General features: G+C 33.4%; 1 protein-coding gene across 1 annotated transcript in view; it reads left to right on the top strand.

The window, feature by feature from the left end:
- Positions 1–20,520, top strand: part of Meltrin (disintegrin and metalloproteinase domain-containing protein meltrin) — a 92,485-nt gene that overhangs the window by 52,089 nt on the left and 19,876 nt on the right. Inside the window, exon 2 of the mRNA XM_083103644.1 lies at positions 8,771–8,862. Coding sequence (XP_082959770.1) covers positions 8,771–8,862 — 92 coding nt within the window. The remainder of the gene's footprint in view (positions 1–8,770; positions 8,863–20,520) is intronic.

The raw sequence follows: 20,520 nt of genomic DNA, 5'->3' as shown, positions 1-20,520 counted from the left end.
TTTCTTCAATTAGAGTCGCGAAATGATGCCAGTTTGCCCAATTTGTGAAAGATAACACGGCTTCTGCTTTTTGGAGAAACCTGGAGTCTTCCTCTGGATTTTTTATATTTTTATTTAGAAAAATTAGAGAATTTTCATGGAATTTTATTACAACTCGAGACTTTTTTTTTAAATTCCCTCTTTTGTTTATAATTTTGCTCTTATATTGCAAGCAATAGTAAAAAAAATATTATGAAAATATGAAGTTAAAAATATTTATTTTACGAGATATTTAGTTCTTTTTAATACAATTTTGAAACTGACATTTAAAATTGAAGTCTTTGTTTAATCGCGCTCCGTTATTATTATTTTAAAATTTTTAATGTTTGTTTATTTTCTAACGACTGGTTGAACATTGAAAAGGATCTTGAAAAGATCGAAACGTACGTATGTATTTTTATATCTAACGGATTATTAATATATTATGTCTCTTACTTAGAGTATTTATTATTTTTTACACTCTAACATCTTGCGCTACGGTCTTTTAGCCTTTCTTTCTTATTACTTGGGTTTGAAGTCCTTCATTTTTTATGTGAGTGTAATGAAAAATTTATTTTAAAAAGTTTCATTTCTACAAATGCAACTAATTTTACTTGGAGTATTGGACAGAAATATCTGAAAATTCTCAGAAAATCTTATAAGATTTGAGACATCCTAATTAATAAAAACTTTTTCGTTTCTGCTTTTTGGAGAAACTTGGGGTCTTCTGTAATTTTTTTATTTTTATTTAGAAAAATTGAAGGATTTTTATAGAATTTTATTGCAACTCGGGATATTTTTTTAAAAATTCCCTCTTTTGTTTGTAATTTTGCTCTTATATTGCAAGCAATGGTAAAAAAATGAAAATATTATAAAGTTAAAAATATTTATTTTACGATATTTAGTTCTTTTTAGTACAATTTTGAAACTGACATTTAAAATTTAAGTCCTTCATTTTGTGAGTGTAATGAAAAATTTATTTTAAAAAATTTCATCTCTACAAATGTAACTAATTTTACTTGGAGTATTGAACAAAAATATCTGAAAATTCTCAGAAAATCTTACAAGATTTGAGACGTCTTGGATAATCAGGTTTTTCTTATCTAATTATCTCATTATAAAATGCTATCAAAATAATTTTTGTACGTATAATAATAAATAGAATTAAGCATGACATTAATATACCAAATTTAGGCAAACATTTTTCAAACAAATTTAAAAATTACTTGTTCGACTTATGTAGTGTCAAGAGATAAGCTTATGCTAGCTTACATTTCGATTCGCTGAAGATGCAAAGTAAAAAGTATCATAAAAAAATAAGGTTTACATAATGGATAAAAAAGATATGTAATAGTACCGAGAATAAGAACAATGAGAAATATAGTCAGCCATTAAAAGCATGAAAAATACGTAAGGATACAAATATGTAAGGATGAAAAATGTGAAACTCCTATCGTCTTTACATTTTCAGTATACTGTTTCCGAGTTTCTGCGATAGGTTTCCCAAGCTATATTCGATATCCGAAATGCAAAGTGGGTTACAAGTCACATCGACAAGGAACTTATATCGAGGATATTTTACGAAATATTTTATCCCGACAAAAAGGGGGCAAACAACATTTCCGCGTTCTCCTTCTGGCATTTAATTGATAAAAATCGAGATCGGATGATGGTTTTTCAAACTCTCGTTCTTCGAATCTTGTCGAGTTTTCGACTCCTTTCTCCGGTCAACGACACGCGTACGATTCAACGATGTAGTTACTTGATTAACGACACCAACAGATTCATATTCGAGCATTCGCATCTCTGTATAAGCTTACTACGACAGACCATATGGCGGAGTCTAGTTGCCTGTGCTATCTGGGCTATATAGAGGATGACCCGCGCCGTAAATCAGGATTATCTTGCGACCTCGGCCGAGATATGGAAAATGGCTGAAACAAATGCCCGTGCCCTTCTCCCAGCGTATAATTTCCATTCACCCACATTTCGGAATTCGCATAATCTTGCAATCATCCTGACGCTTTCAGGACCCAGCAATTTTTCAACACTTTCCGTGCAATTTTTCACCGTACGTTTATATGTCTGTTTAACATACTACACGACTGAAATATTCATATAAATGTAATCTAAAGAAGAAATGAGATTCTTTGAAAATAACATTGAAAGATGAAACATTTTATTTCTTTCCTGATGGAAATATCCTGCTTCATCGATCAAATCAATTCAAAAATAAATTCATCGATAATCAGTTAAAAGCTGTGTCTGGAGTTAAATGTTATCGCAGGATCAGATAAATTTGTAACAATATTTATAGAATCAGCAGTAACAACCTTGGAGCATGTTTGTCGACCAAATTACAGCAAACGATATCAAAAATGACGGTCGTCATAAATTTGTCAGCAAACAGAGAACGAACGTCGATGCTGCTACGAGGGACACAGTCAGGATGATGCATGCGAGCAATTGCATCGAGTCGTCGGGATTCTCGCGATACACGGGGATCAGGATGATGCTGTATAACCGGCCCCGATTTCCCGCCTGTGTGTATCACGTGCACACAGCCGCTTGTCTGACAGGAAATTAATGACAAATCGACCCTGCCCAGCGTAACGAGTTATCCGATAGGCTTAAATCCATCGTGACGTAATTGCGAGATAGCCGGAGATACATAGTTCAATTACATCGGCGCGAGAGAGAGGAATTATCATTCCGAGTCGCGTTGTTCCGTTTGCATACCTGTGGCAATTGTCGGGAGAACAGTCGCGGAAGTGAAGGCAACAAGACTCGGACTCGGTTCCTACGAGTGCTCTTGTACTGCCACGAATGACATGGCGACGTTATTTCGTAATAACATACTGAACGTCGAGCAGAGAAATCCGAAAGCGTATAAAATTCTCCGCGCAGAATAATAATGGTGATAAGGCAAGCTGCGGTGTAATGATGCTCGTAGCAGCGCGATACGTTGTATTATTATCTTGTCGATTTCGTAATACACGGATAATCCTGTAATGCGAATGTCTCGTGAATCGCAAAGATCTTTGTAACGACTGCAACTTTGCACGTGATCTCTTTTTAGTATCTAGAAACTTGTGTGAGAGAGCCTTTACACACATTTTACTGCTCTCTTTTCTTAATTTTCTTTTTACAAGACGCAAGTGGTACTGAAATTTTTGTTTGGAAAAAAGCTAACAAGGAAATAATACCAAGAAATTTTAATTTTGATAAAACTTTACACATGTAGGGAGAGGGGAAGGAAATAAATGGATGAATTTAGAAATTTTCAGTTACCCAAAAATGATTCTAAGGGGTGAGACCACCCTTTATGTGTGTGTTTGTTGCTTTTCTCGATATATCTCCAAAATTATTCCAGATATCAAAAAATGTTTTTAAAAAAATTTCATGGCAAAAACACCTCTATTAAATCATATTAATAAAATTTTGGAGGGATAATGTTTTTAAAGAACTTTTTCAAAAGTCTTTGAAAAAAATTATTTTATCAATATAATTGAACAGAGATATTCTTATTACGAAACTTGTAAAATACTTGGAAAAAAACTAACAAGGGAATAACACCGAGAAATTTTAATTTTGATAAAACTTTACACATGTAGAGGAAGGAGAAGGAAATAAATGGATGAATTTAGAAATTTTCAGTTGTCCAAAAATGATTCTAAGGGGTGAGACCATCCCTCATATGTATGCGGCTTTTCTCGATATATCTCTAAAATTATTCCAGATATCAAAAAATGTTTTTAAAATTTTATGGCAAAAACATCTCTATTAAATCATATTAATAAAATTTTGAAAGGATAATTTTTTTAAAGAACTCTGAAAAATCTCTGAAAAAAATTATTTTATCAATATAATTAAACAGAAATATTCTTATCATGAAACTTGTAAAATACTTTTTGATTTCTCGAATAATTTTGGAGATATACCGAAAAAAAGTCTACATATGAGAGATGATCACCCTTTAGAATTTTTTGGCCGCAACTGAAAATTCCTTAATTCATCTATTTATCCCGCTTATCCATGTGTGTAAAGTTTCATCAAAATTAGAATTTCTCAATTCGCGAGGCTCCTTCGTAAGACAAAGGAATCCGTAAAAATGGCGGTAAAAAGAGAGGGCTTTGTGCTTTCCCGTTGAATCCAAACAAAACGCGGGCGGGTTTCAGCCAGTCAATACAAACTTCATTAGCACGCGTTCGCTCCGACAAATTGCACGAAATCGCGCATACGCAATCCACTCCCCATATCGCGGTATTAGTCTCGAAATTATTCAAATATTAAATATCCGTTGTTTGCGCGCACGCGAGAAACGTGACGACGGAGTTTATTTGAATTTAATCATAGGGCAAAGTACCCGTATTAACCGGGATATACCGTTCCCCGCATAGCGATGAGATGTGGCGGGAGATCGGGGAGGAGGGGAAGGGGGAGCGGAGAGGAGAGGGAGGGAGAATTTAATATCCGGACGAGTAACATCCGCGTGTGCGGCAACGGATAACTGGGTGGTCGAATTGTCCGAGCAAATTTGCGTGTTCGCTGCCGCGGAAACACGCGGAAAATGTGCGACGCCAGCACAGGCGTGCCGGAAGTCGCGATTTTGACAGCTCGGTTCGGTTCACGTGCGTCGCTTTGTTTCGACGCGAAAAAAAAAATTCCGCTCGGACGCGTAAGCGTCTCCTTTTCTTTCTCTCACGCTGTCGCGTTCGCGGTGGACATGCATGTACCTCTTGCGGCGAGCGACGCGCGATTTGACAGATGCCATCGAACGCACGTCAAATTCGGTCGATCGGAATGACGTGTTGCTATATCGAATGCGAGCTATATCGAAGTATGTTATTACGACTCATTCGATCGCGTGCGTTTAAATATTTTTACGGTAAATATTTGTAGGGTTCTTTACGCTTGTACGAGTCGTTTTTACGTCACGTATAGCGATTATTTATTCCGCTATTCGTCGGATTATTCAAGATATACTGATGCGATGAGATGCTTAAGATATATATCTGTTGTATTTCTGCAAAAGTATTTTTTTTAAACTACGAAATTATCGTACTTTTCTTAATTCGTTTTGCATAAAAGTGCATCTCTAATTTTGCTCGTTGAAGATAATATTTTTATTAACCTCGCATTTTTATGATAATTCTCTGTCATTATTGATTTTATTATCAATATTGAACCTATATTTGCTTTTTCGATATATAAAAGCGTATAAATTTTTAAAAGAGATGGCAAATTTTACCAAAAATTGCTTAAAATTTGTAGGATTCTTTACGCTTGTGTCAGTCATTTTGACGTCACATATAGCGGTTATTTATTCCGCTATTCGTCGGATTATCCAAGATACTGATGAGATAAAATTTTTATTAACCTCGCATTTTTATGATAATTTTCTGTCATTACTGATTTTATTATAATATTGAACCTATATTTGATTCCACGACATAAATGCATAAATGAATTTTGAAAGGAGATAGCAAATTTTACCAATAATTGCTTAACAAAATTTTCGATATTTATTTATATCTCTGATTTTTTAAGGCTCACAGTGAAGAAACAAACATCCTCACATTTTACGAGCAAGGATAAAAACGTATCCGGTGAGGCCTGGATGTAAGAGGCATTGGCTTCTCGAAACATGGAAGCTGGCGAAAAAAAGAGTTCGGTCGCCGGGCAAGATGGGCTCTCTCTCTCTCTCTCTCTCTGTCGCGGCCATTAACGCCTTTCTTCGCACTCTTGTATATTCGCGAGAGCCTCCGTTTTTACACGCGAGTCCTTCTTTTTTTTCATCTCCATTGACGTCAATCTCGCTCTTCTCATAAACGTCGTCGCACATGTGCGTGCGAGCGCTTCGCGAACTCTCGTCCGCTTTAAAGAGTCGATCAAAATTCCACGCTGACCCACTTTGTAACTGACCGACGATGATGCCGTCCGATAATCGCTCCCGAACGCGATCCGCGATCCGATGTGCGCGATCGCCGCCCATCGCAGGAAGCTATTATCGCTTTCGCGCGTCGGCCTGTCATTCAAATTGCACGCGAAGCAAACCGCGTGAATAAGGGATCCGCATGTTTGCATGGGATGCGCACGAAGCGGGAAGCGATCCGGGAAGAATTCAGGTCTAGCCTTCTTCGCTGTCAACTCTGAAAAGGCATCTTGAAATAGGCAGGAGACGTGTATCTCTTCCAATTTTTTTTACCTCTCTAAAGAAATGATAGTAATAACGCGTGTGATTGATCGTTCTTTTTTTTTCAGAGAGCAAACGTTAAAACTTTTCCATTGAAACAAGTGCTAAATCAGCAATAGTCACCGTCCAAATATTAAAATGGATGACTCAACAAATCATGATTCGCAAAATTTTATTTCGTGACACGTCGACAGTTCATTCAATAGGTATCGTATCGATAACCGATAAAATACTTTAAAACTCTCTCTTTCTTTCTCTCTCTCTCTCCCGATTAAATTTGATAGTCGCTATCGAGGATTTATCATCGAGAAATAATAGCATCGATGCTGAATATGAATTTACATGCGTCCGGCTTGTCGATGCCTATATCGACCGCGCGTGAGTAAATTTAATTGAAATTCAGATTTGCACGATGCTCGCGCGAGAAACAGAGGAAACGTTAAGTAATAATTTCAATCCGTTTACCACCTACACGGGAAGAATTAGCGCGCTTAATGTGCAGTTGACAGAATGACGAATCGTGCCAGCCAATCCCTCTTCTCGCCTACATACGCAATATAGTTTGCTTTTATACGATGCTTCGTATGCAGCGATGTATAAAAGCAGTAAATCAACAAACACGATGTAATAAATTATTAATTAATAATTGTAATAAGTAACTATGTTTAATTATTTGCGTTATAATTAAATTACATATTAACGGTAATAAAGCAATCATATCGAAATTTATGAAACAATTTTTAATCGCAAAATTATAGTCTAAATATGGAATTAATAATGCATCTATTCATCTGATTATCCGACTTTAATTCATGATCCATATTAATTGTATACATTTTAGAAAGAAATGTCATAAATCAAATATTGTAGATTTTATTTAAATAGTCATATCTACAGGTTTGTTTTAATTGCATGAATCTATTTTATTACAACTTTACATAATTTTATTCTTTATTCTCAAATTATCCTTCACAAATTTTCATTATTTTTATTCGATATTTTCGAAATTGCCTCTGCATTTCTTCGAATTTTCGGACTCAAAATCCGCCTCTTCCTGCGCGATAAATGCAAATGGTATCGCCTCGCAAGCATATCGACTTCGTCGAATCGGAAAATAAATTCCTACGCTACTGAGTAGGTCGATAGTTTGCTCCCGGAACAGGAATGGGGTCGCGTAGTTAGTCGAATTTTGGGAAAACCGAGGCCCGACCGCCGAATTTACCCCGTTGCAGACCGTACCGGTGTCAAGGACTTTTGTCGATACAACATCTGGCTAAAGTGTCAGCAAGAGGTGGCCTCGTGTAAACGAACAGGAGCAGTTTCCTGCGGCGCAGCTGCGAGTGTCGACGAGCGAAGAGCGATTTCATTGCACCCTCGATCGCTACGCTCGATTACGCAGTTCGAAAATGCTCTATTTGCGAAAAGAGCCTCGCAATTTTTGGGGACGCTTCGCTGAATACTGATATACGCTCGCCATCGAAAATATTTTACTTTTTTTCCCCGAGAGTTTATCGAAAAGAGCATTCAAATGAAAAATAACGTTTGATTTAATTCTGTTGCTTATTTTGTATGAGAATAAAGTCCATTCCCACGGTCATGAATTTTAACAGTGCTTGAATTTTAACAAAATACACATAGTTTTACACGATTTTTTTATAAGATTTTTTTTATACGTGAATATTTCGTGTCTGTGATAAATTCGTAACAATTTTATTTCCAACGAAAAAAAAATAAATATTTTCACTCGCGAGTCAATAATGAAGAATGTCAATTTTTAATGGATGTTAAGACGTTTTATCGGATAATTAGTAGGATTGACGTTTGACAAATTTTAACGCGACTCTCCAGCAATGGATTTTAAATATTGCATACGATATACTTTTTTGCATGCAAGAGCCCTTTTTAATATGTTGCTTAATTTCCGTATAATGCATAAAAGATAGAAAACAGTGATGTCTGGTGTTCAAGAAAAAAGTATAAGAGCTGGCAGCTTCGATCGCTACACCAACACATTCACCAACTATATTCATTAATGTGGAAGCTTCCTAAAAAGCTTTGTAAAATCCCATATTACGATGTAGACTCCCCTTACGTTGCGCATCCTTTTTTCAACGTCGCTTGTCGCTTAACACTTGAATGGTTCGGTAAGAGCCACTTGACTTATAAGTTTGATACTGAAGTTAGCATAAAGTAAAAGCGCAAAATACTTTTAACACCGAGGGAACGAAAATTCAAAATTGTTTTTATGTTAAGAAAAGGCTAATTTTTAAAAATATAGTATAAAATGGCACTTTTAAATCTCAAATTTATTAATTTATATATATATTTAATTATTTTTTTTTTATTTGAATTCTCTATGTTTTTATTTTCAATACAGTTCTTGATAAATAGTTCTGGACAGAAAAGGAAATTGTCTCAGAACAGATTAAGTTCACCACAGACATCAAGTTCACTCGGTGTTTTGCTTTGTCTTGCGAGACTGATTAAAGTTCGTATTTTATTATGTACTTTACAAGTCTAATATATACTTCAGCTTGGTTTAATTAATTGTTATAGGTCCGTCCCCAGACTTTAGTAGACACGTCCTGGTAAAACCGCGAGTGTATCACGGCAGGACAAAGAGGCACATTTCATCGACCAAAGAGAACGTGAGTACGATTCAACATTTCGTTTTTGAATAAACTAGAAAAAGTTTAAAAATTCCATGAAATATTAGCTCGTATATCCTCGAGTTTCTAAGACGTCACTTGGATTTTCTTCGATCGCATTATGAAAAAATACTATATTCAAGACTTTTGCATAAATCGACTCTTCTCCATCTCTCTCTTTATCATATCGTATAATACTTGACTCGTAAATGTGAATTGTAATAGCGGTTTCTGATAAAGATATTATTCATGATTCTTCTGTAAAAATTTTATGGACACAAAGAGCCTTTCTTGTCGATCATTTCCTCCCTTTTTTGCAGAGATTAATTAATAAATTAAGATAAAAATAAAATAAATTATTTTACAGAAATTTTTTAATCGATTTTATTCGTTAACACATTTACTTGAAATAGAGCTTGCGATTTAATATATTTTATTTTCACTTTTATATAACTGTAAGAAATTATATTTTATAGTTGGATATATATTAATTATCAAATATATCGGACTGGAAGATATTTAACGCCTACGCTTCGTGACCTTCTCTTGGCATTGTTCGCTATCAGTGGTCGCCGAGTGCCATTTTTCTGCGAATTTTCGCGCGACGTTCGCCATTTGCTCAGGCGGATTACGATGCGAAACGTGTATCGGCGCCGGGTGCAACAATTTCAATGCAAATGTTTCGGCGTGCAGCGAATACAAGCGAACAAATACTCGCCACGAGAATCGTGTTATTAGAAAGGACGGCGAAAGAAACCAGAGAAAGAGAGAGAAAAAACTTCATTTGTTGGTTATTATCAGGCGCAAAATCAGAAGGGAAAGATAATTGTTGCCTTTTGGACATTGTATGTGTGACTGAGTTTTGGATAATGTTATTCGAAAGATAGAAATTTTGATTTTTTTCCTCGATGTCCGTCGAAGAGAACTCAGTTCCAAATCATCATTTCTCAAAAAATAGTATATATGACATTTTTCCAAAGTAAAAAAAAAATATTCTTGGATATGTTATTTGTAAAATAAAAAAAATTGTCAACGATTAACATTTATCGTAAAGAAAATTCTCAAAAATTGTCACGTATGTCTTAAGTTTGATGTAAATATTTAAATTTTATATATAGATATTGAAAAAATATTGTTAATATGTTTATTAATATCGCTTTTTAACCGTTTTAAATTCCAAATTTAAATAAATGAAAAATTGTCTAGATTTTTAGATTAATTTTAAGGACGCAATTGGTGGAAACGTAGTCGAAGTGAGTTCTACATGAATAAAAAACTACTAATTCTACATGAATAGAAAATGAGATTACTTTTTTGAATCGCTTATGCAATAATTTTTCCGTCTCAACGATTGCGCTAAACAGATATAAAATATCGAGGAAAATATAAAGTAATGTTTCATTTCTGTGAAAGCTATTCCGAATGCAGCACAACACATTCCTGGATTTTTTCCTATCTTTTTTCCGGATGTATCATATAATAGAAGAAAAGCAAGAAAAGCACATTTATAGGAATAACAACAGAATTTATACATCGGATGTATATCCATATCTCGGTATCGTTTCTTTTGAATTCATTGTTTGGTGAGTTCTACAGTGGATTTGCACTTTACAGATAAGAGTATATGCAACATACAATACACACGTATACACACAGTTATCAAAAGTTGTTGTGCATATTTCGTTTTTCTATTGTGTCAAAAGTTTCGCAATAAAAAAATAAAATATACGCGATAAAAAAATATTTTGCACTTACAATTTAAACTCACTTTTGAATTCAAAATACGATAATGAATTCATAATACGACGTTATACAATTTATCTTTTTATATTGAGAAGAGAGATTTCCCTCTATTAGAGAAAAAAAGGAAAATTAAAGTGAAGAAATGTTCGAGAAATATATTTTTAAAAATAATAATTTACATAATTGATTAGAGTTTCTGCGATACATAAAGAAAATAAGAATTTAATAATAATTTTTGAAGAGAGAGAAATCTGATTTTGATTCTGACATTCTAATATAATTTGCTAAAACGTTAACTCCAACTCTCCGACTTTACGACTTCATTTTCAACACTATCTTTAAATATCTCAATTTCGCACGTCGCAATGATTGCTCGCAGATTGCGCTTCTTTATTGTATTACCGAAACCACAGATATCTAGGATTTTTTGTAGCCGGATTGGACGTGCTTCGAAACATGCCAAACAATAAAGTAATTTTATCAAACGATATCGCCCTGTTTCGTGAACGGCATAACGATAAATGTAACGATAAAAGGTGACGGCGGAGGAATATCGCGTATAGTAGCTTGCGTTTTTAGTACGGCTATATTCTTCCGAGACATTCCCGTGTCTTCGAATATCGTGAACAATTCGCTTTATTGGCCTCCATCCAACGTAGTCGTCGACTGCGAGTCGCAAACGCATAATGCACATCGCGAATGCAGGCTGCGTAATCGCGACAATATACATAAAGCGTAGGAATTTTAGAGCAAAAGTTTAAAGAATTAAATCGAGCAGAGAAGCAGAGAAATGTTTTGAACGAAGAATAAAATAAAAATTATATTACACGAGCATCACGTTTAAAAAAGACTAGCGAAAAATTTATCTTTCTCGTTTTCGTCTGAAAAAAATATCTTAAAAAATCACAGACCATTGCAGACTATTACTAGATATAAATTTAAAACGAAAAGCATGTTTTAGAAAAAATAATGTGTATGACATTCGGACTAATTGAAATTTTTAGAGCACGTAACGCGTGGTGTCAAATTTTTCACTCTCTTGTAGCGGTCTCTTTTTTTTAAATTCTGGAATTCCCGCACCAACGTTGCGAATCCCAGAATCGTGAAACAAACTTGGAAACACCGCAATCCCAAATACTGCAACAGTACAGAGGTACTCGTGTGTGCCTTCGTGTGTTAGTTTAGACAGAGGGACGACACTAGTATCTTCTTCGCTAAATATACAGTTCACACCGTTTGACATGCGAACCTGCAGGACATGTATAAGTTCACTAATAATACGGTTGCTCGAATTTGCAGATTCTAGCATGACAACAGACTGTGATTTAATCGTTATACAGTGATACAGAGATGTGATTTACGTGCATGATTTATTTTTGAATAGACAGCGAAATAGACTTTTTGATTGATGTTAAATTGGATTCAACATGAATTTTAATAAATAAATTTTAATAAATAAATAATATATAAATATATTAATATATAAATAATATATAAATTTTACTAATATTTTACATGAATTTTATCATTAAATAATGTTATTAAAATAATCGAATTTTTTTCTGACATGATAAATAAAATATGAACAACTACTTAAAATATGCAAATATTGTAAAACACTATGGAATTTTTTAATTTTACGTGTGGGTGTATTAGATTTCTTTTAAAAATTTATTACTCGCGCATCAATTGCTATCTCTCTGTTGATAGTTTTCTCAAATTGGGATTGTGGGTCATGGTAATAGCCAATATCGAACAAGCTGCACAATTTAATCTTCGATGAAACGAGCGATTTACTCCGTTTCTTGCTATCATACGCGCTAACAGACAATATCAATTTGTTTGATAGAAGTAGCGGCTATGATTCTTTATTGCTCAATATCTTGAATAACACATGCCCGATTGCTGTTCGCATTTCTGCATCTTTCATGTGCATATACGTAATTGATTTCGAGATATGAGATTAGTGTATCTATCTTGAAAAGTAGAAAGATAAAATTTCGCGATGCGAAGTGCAGCTCTATATGAATTTTATTTGTAATAAACTAATGTTTCAATACAAAAGATAGTAGTATTTCGCTTGTAGTTTGTAGTAACAATAATTACCTTCTAATTGAAACTATAAAAATACAATGTTTAAAAAAATGATTGAACTTAACACTTAATTTTAAGATAAAAAAATCGTTGATACATCTTAATTCAGAACTGTTTGTAATAATAATAATTTTCTCGATGTAATGTTATGATGATACATACAAATAAAATTATAAAAAATATAATTATTTTCTGCGTTGAAAACTTATTTGATTAAAAAATGGGAGAGGGATGCCAAATTCATATAAATCTTCTGCACTTGAGTTGTTTTTAGCGAAACTGAATCATTATTTAAGTGTAGAAAACCGTGAAAATTCTATCAAGGTTAGAGAAATCTAACAACTAGAAAAATAGAAAAGGATAAGGAAGCCAGGGAAACTGAACATCTCGAGTTTCTCGTTACGGATAGAAATCAAAGAAGCAACTGTTTGGATAACAATGTTTATTCCTGTTTCAATATAATAAGATTTATCATTAAATCTTTTTGTGCATTTCTACAGCGTTTCTACAGCAGTATCTTTTATTATAGTGATAACAAAATTGAACAATTGTTTTTTTACAAGCATAGTTATTTTTTATTTCGCTTAATTTTTATTTATTTTGTTAAATATTTATTTTTATTCGCTCTTCTTGAAATGTCAGTTGTATTTATACGATGTTTATGACGTTTATAATTGTCTTGGTTAATTAATTCAGATATGATTCAGAACATTCCGGAAGTTAATGATTCATCTTTCTTGAGATATCATCTTTTCTATTCTTGAGATACGTTCATTCATTGTATTGAGATGCAATCGATATAAGTTATAATTGTAATCTATCGTAATTTAATGTAACCATTATGTCGAAGGATATTTGATAAATTACAGTTAAACGATAATTAAATGATTAAATCTAACGATAGCTGTAGGACAAACAAAAACGCTATTGTCCAATAAATTTTCGATAGAGCTTCGTTAGTTTATTTAAAATTTTAAACTATTCCGCGAGATATTTCTGACGAGTAAGAGATACATCGAAAAGAATAGATCTCACTTTATATGCAGCTTTGCATTTAAAATATGAGCTTATAAAAAATGGATAAGTATAAGTATTTTCATAAGTCGATGAGAGAATGTGACTGATATTATTAGGGTATGTTAATTTCTACGGTCAAGTAATGAAGCAGATTTCAATCAATTTTATTGAATGATCGAATGATATTGATTGAAAATGCAGTAAACTAATTGAATGATATCAGTGAAAGATTTATTCTGATGGGCGTTTCTCGGAACCAAGTAAAAAATCTCTCCAGAGAGCGAAATTTTAATATAACAGTATTACAGTACTTGTACTTATTAGATCAGTTCTCACGTAATTACTAGATTATATGTACATCATTAGCTACGTGGTCGACTATTCTTCCGCGAATATGCGAAGTTCGCTATCCTTATAAAATTAATCTTTAATTAATATATTCTTGGGAGTAACGCGCTCGTGCGATCTTACAAAGGTTCTTTAATATACGAAAAAGGAGAGTAACAACTTTTCAATTTTCCGGCCATTTTACAAGACTCTTTACAAGATATATAACACAAAAGCTCTTTCACAATTTTTTTAACTTTTAACAGAATTTCAAAGTTGAGACATCATTATACGTTTACAGACTATGACATTGATATTCATGAAATTCTGTAACGCGAGACACACATACACACGCGTACGAAGCAATTTCAAATTTCGTTCATTAGCATATATTAGAGAATTATCCTTATAATTAAAAAATCTCTTATATTGTTTTTTTTTACTTAAATTACATGACGTGCGTGTGCAAGTTTATTTTCTGCTCTTGACCATTTAATTATTTTTGTAAATTGCCGCACAAGCTTTTTAACCAGATGGCAGATTAACGAAACATTTTTTAGATGAAAATTCGAGCTAATATCGCTCCACTGAAGCGGAATTGCATCAGCTGCGGTGCATAATGTAAATTTCCCCGCTAGATTAGATTGCGATAATCATACGGACGACAAGTTCTTTGTTCACATCTGCCGGTGGCGGCAAACTGCGGAAACGAGACTTCCTCTGCTTGCGAGCTCGACGAGTTGGTCTAGGATGATTAAAGATTTCTTTCATTCCGCAAGGTAACCACGACGAACCTCTAAATGATATTGCATATGCCAGCCTTGCCAAGTACGATAGAGCAGGATCAGAAAATGCGAAGAGCGTACTTACGAGGTTGTAAACTCTCCTGAAATAATTTATATATAAATAAATTTATATAATTTATATATTTATATAAAAAAAATTTATATAATTTAAATAACGTATATTAAGAAAATTGTCCACACCCGCCTTTTCTCGTAAATTCAAGAGCTTAACAGTTGCTCGCTGACTCTCAAGCGTTTAATCAAATCAATGTTGTTGGGCGCTGTATTGGAAAAATATGCGACAGATCTAATATCATTATCTATGTAGATAATAATAAAATATCAAGAATATAATAAAAAATGTTTAATAATTTAAATAAGAAATAATAAAATAATTTAAATTAATTTAAATAAAAAATAATAAAATAATAAATAAATAATAAATGAATATAACAAATTAATATAAAATAAATTGATAGAAAGAAATTTGGTTAAATACCAATGAGTATAATTTCCTTAAAATTAAAATAAAACAAAATACAATAAAAATTAAAGTAAAAATTAAAATATTAAATACAAATATATTTTATATGATATTTCTCGTTGGACATGCAAATCCAAAAATCACGTAACGAAATAAACGATCTATCATTCTCTCTTTCTCTCTCTATGAATTTTTATTGCATTCATATGAGGATATTTTGATATTCTGGCGGAAAAATCATATCAAATCATAATCATCTCATATGAGAATGAGATAAATTATGATGTTGCAATTCTTTTTTTTATATAAATAGCTTGTATAAGCGTTCGGTTATTATGCATTCTCCAGCGCATGTCGAAATACCGCTCGAGAGAGGGAAAGGCCTGGTACAAAGAAAACACAGATTCACCGCAACCTTGGCGTGGTCCTGAGAATGAATACGGCAATGTGTGCGCATTCACTCGTGTCGTACGCAGCACGCGTTTTCCGATCGTCGTCGTCGAGAATCATATAAATTCCAGTCGCGCAAAGTTAAAAATAGCACACGTGCGTTTCCGTATATGACATATAAGTAATATATTGAAAATATATTTAGAAAAATTACTCGATAAAAATCAATCGAGATCCGTCCACAATTATCGAGTGATTTTTGGAAGAAAATTGGGAGAAATTTTGTTTTAAAAAAAAGGAGTAGAGTGAAATACTCTCTACGACTCGAGAGGAGAAAGATTTTTCTTAGCGAGGGCGTAATCAGCGGATCTATTTCAACTTTTCGAAAGCGAGGAAGCCTAGAAAGCCGACGAACCGCCCGCATTTTGCGCTCGCTGCCGATGTCACTTGTCGGATTCGTATCAATTAATTCCGTTCGCTTTCAGCCGATGCAGCCGCGCGTATCGAACATACGGGAGCGCCTGTGTTCGCTCTCTTTCCGGTCGTTGCCAACCGGATAATTTTCGAAATTTACACTACTCTCTGTGATTCTCTGACTATGTGAAAATGTGTCGATGTGGCGAGATAGTTGGATACAGGATCCCGGGCTTAGTAATACACACGGACATCTCGCTTATATGTGATATCCGGTTATTTTTCCACTCGCAGTTTTTGCTCTTTCGCGGCGCGTAATAAAAATATTTCTTCGTTTCTAAAAATATAACGAAAAAGTACTAGTAATTTTAGCGAATATCGCTGAAATGATGTACGTTTGTCGCATCGACACTCTGCGCGTAACCTATTTATTTATAATTAACCGTCCGGTTTGTGTCGTGCACAATAAACACGCGACGAATAATTACGTTTGCATAAATGATACGCGACCACATCAATAGGCGAAGCACATAAATACGCGACAAATGAGCGTCGTTACAATTTAGTAGATTGAAATAAATTCTTTTTCGCGGTTAAATGTTAAAAAAAAAAAAGAAATCGCGATCCGCAACCAGGCAATTACCCAATGTAACGCGCCGAGCGTTGATGATTTGTATTTCGCGACACGAATAACGTCGCGACCGCGCAAATAACCGCGCCGTAATTAAAATCGCAAAAGCTACGTGCCATTAACGCATTTAAATCGAGCCGCAGGTGTGTTTCTCTGTTTCTGTTGCACTCTCGAAAAGTATACGAATTGACGCGCGTGTTTCGTCTAAATTCGACCGCGATAAAGCTCGCTCGAGTTCATCGAGACCCATTCAATGATCCGAGGAACGACACACGTGGAATTCTCTCTTCCATGCTCTCCTCCTTTCAATTATACACATTGGCTTTGAATCTCTTTAATTGCGCGGATTAAGAATTATTAGTCGCGTGCGAACAGCGTTGTATGTAGATTAATTCATCGCGTATCTTTAGGAAAAATTGAATTTAAAATCAAGCCACATATATACGATTTTTATCTTTAATTTTTTAATTTACTTCTCTCTTTTTATACTTCTAGGATGTTGCAGAATTTACGGAAAAAATACATATAAATACTTTTTTAGCCAAATTTTATCTAAGCAGGATTTCGAGTGTCTCAAGAAAATAATTTATATATAAATATATTATAATTCATTTATACAGGATGTTTCTTAATAAGTGCGAAAAATTTTAGGAGATGATTCTTTGTCGAAAATTAAGGAGGGTTTTTCATATAAATATATACTCCTACATCCCTCCCTGTGAAGTTACACTCCTCCAAAAATGGGAGTAAAAATTAGGTTTTTATTTCTTCTCAAATTTGGAACAAGTTAAAAAAATGAAATTAGGTGGATATTTTCTACTAGTAAAAAGGTTATTTATTAATATTTTTTCAGCCTCCCGTATTGTTATAAGTGGATAAAACTAGCAATCCGTATCAATTCAATTTTTTATTAGAATGGGCCGGAATATAATCATCTAAAAATATGCATTAAAAAGTTTTATTTGTTTAGAAACTTTTTTATTTCTTTTATTTTTTTCATAAAATCAGTAGTTTTCAAGAAAAAAAATAAAATACGTTATCGTGCACAGCACGATGCTAAATAGCATAGGTTTCGAATTACGAGAAGTTAAATTTTAAAATAAAAATAAAATTAGAGTAAATGTTGGAAAAATTAGAACAAAAACAAAATTATAATAAAAACTAAAAATCTAAAAAATAAAAACCTAATTTCTACCTCCATTTTTGGAGGAGTGTAACTCCACAAGGAGGAAATAGTGTAGAAATATATGTTTATATGAAAAATTCTCCTTAATTTTCGACAAAGAATCATCTCCTAAAATTTTTCGCATTTATTAAGAAACACCTTATACATTATAATTCAAGATATGTAAAATACAGCATGTAACATAGAAAAAAGTGATTATTTTAATTTTACCTCAATTTTTTAAATATTGACTAGTTGAAAATGTGTTTGTGAAACATCTTATATATATTTTTTTATAAAAGAAATTATATAAACGTTATTTACAGGGAGGAGTGAAATTCTTCCGAGATATACTATATTTAAATATGAAAGCTAGTAATTGTCGTCGAATGTTGAACACAAATTGCTTTCGAGCGTGATTAATCAAAATGTTCTGTGGGGGTGACTCGTGCTGTGCATTTCTATTCGTACGAACGACCCTCTCAATTTGTCTTTCTTGCCATTTTGGCGCGCATTTCCCTACGTGGCCCTACTGGAATTTTTTCTCAAAAAGATCGTCGTCAAGCTTTTCTTTTCCTTCCCTTGGAATTTCCGAGGGGCACGCACAATCGGCGAGTTCGGTGTAGGAAGAGCCACGGAAGCGGAAATTCCGGAAACGTGAGCGAGGATAGTTTACGGGTATTCACAATGAATGAAACGTAGGGGCCACGTCGGCCGAGTTTTACGGTTGTCGGAGGGAGAAACTTTTCTTCTTTTCTCTCTCTTTCTGTTTTACCGGACGTTTCGTGTTGTTTTTTTTTCTTTTCCGACGTTACATTCCTTTTTTCCTTTTTCGAATTAACTCGATTCTGTATACGAGATTAAAAGGACGGCACAACGATTTTTTTCCCGTCGACATGCGAAATAATGGCAGCCCGATTCTCTCCTCTGGAAAAGTTGAAACGATTACCGACTGTTTAATTCAACGACCGAGTAATGCAGTTTGTTGAATTTGCCGGATAAATTGTTTGGGATGCGCCAACAGAGCGAGGAGCAAAAAGTGTCCGCCAACTTTTGCGAGCTTTCGCGTTTACCTTGGCAACACTCTCGGATCTGTTTTAACCACTTCCAATCCGAGAACATTATATAAAAAATACATTTACATTAATTTTCTATTATTTCAATCATTTATATAGCGTTATAGATTTTGTGTCGAATTTAGCAAGCTATTATTTAAAACCTAAAATTCCCTGATTTATTTATCGATTTGGTCGACTTGGAATTTTTGTCTGAGAAAATTGACATCATTTTCTCGCGAATGGGGCAAAAAGAGAGAATTAATTAAGCAAGAAACAATTAATCTCCTCTAGAAAGAGATTAACTGAATAAAGCATAAATTTGGAAGATTAGGCGATATTTCAACGTGAGATATCTATACACGAATATATCAAATAGCCGTGACCTCGCGATACATATATATGTATTTGTTTCCCGATATCGACGGAAAACGGATGCGGGTCGTGCCACTGTAAGAACTGAGCAACGATACAATATCAAAAACGGTTTCTGCGGTGGCCGCGAGCCAAGTATAGATTGCTAACTGTCACTGGACAATGATATACACCACGTTGAAAGGATTTCAAAGGAACGTACTGTCGATCCATACAACAGCGTTATGCTGGTTATCGTTGGACGGGTTCCTAAGAAATATCGCTACTGCGCCACTTGTCTTACGATATAGTATGTGCCTTGTAGAAATTACATTGAAGATTCTCATCATTTTGGTTAATGCTTCGATTAATTCTTTTTGGAAATCAATTTTTAAATACAGAGCATAATACAGAGGCTATTAAAAAGTCATATTTCATCTGATAGATTCTGATTTTTCATCAATCTGTGTATTTTTAAATAATAGCGATTAAATTATTTCTATTCTACAAGTTTAATGAGATCTCGATGTCATTTGTAATTATAATTAACAAGCATGTAATCAAGTTAGCTAATTTTAATTTATCTCTATCACCACTAATGCAATATTTTTGCACAAGCAATTCATAATATATGCATTTCATAATATTTGTTTTCTTTTTTATTATTAAATAAAATTTTATTGTGAAACCAATTTTTTGCTATGAATAAAACGTATATTAAACCGAATAAATATAGTAATATATAATACCGAATAAATATAGTAATATAATAATACTAAACTTGAATTTAAAATTATTGAAAATAATTAGTATTTTGTTTGCAGTTGTGTGTTTATAATAATAATTTCGTTTATATATTTTATTCATTAATATAATCTTTATTATATGTATATCTTTATAATTTCATTTACATATCTTTATACCAATAAAAACTCATTATAATACTTTTATAATTTTATTTTTAATTTTATTTACTCCGAATCAAGATATATACATCAGCGATTTTTTTATCTTGAAATCAAGAAATTATATTATAAATCGACAATTATATTATCAAAATAATATATTATTTTATAATTTTGAGCAAAATTATTGTTATTACAAACAGCTATAAACGAAATACTATTATCTTCATAGAAGACTTAGTTTATTAAAAAGGATGGGGAGGATGTCGAGTTCACGAAGGTGTATTAGACGGC

The sequence above is a fragment of the Camponotus vicinus genome, unplaced genomic scaffold, assembly GCF_025532165.1.
Source record: "Camponotus vicinus isolate PSW18456_S1 unplaced genomic scaffold, iyCamVici1.0 SCAF_1, whole genome shotgun sequence".
NCBI lineage: Eukaryota > Metazoa > Arthropoda > Insecta > Hymenoptera > Formicidae > Camponotus > Camponotus vicinus.
Note: the sequence above shows the minus strand (reverse complement) of the source record. Positions and strands in the feature narration are given on the sequence as shown.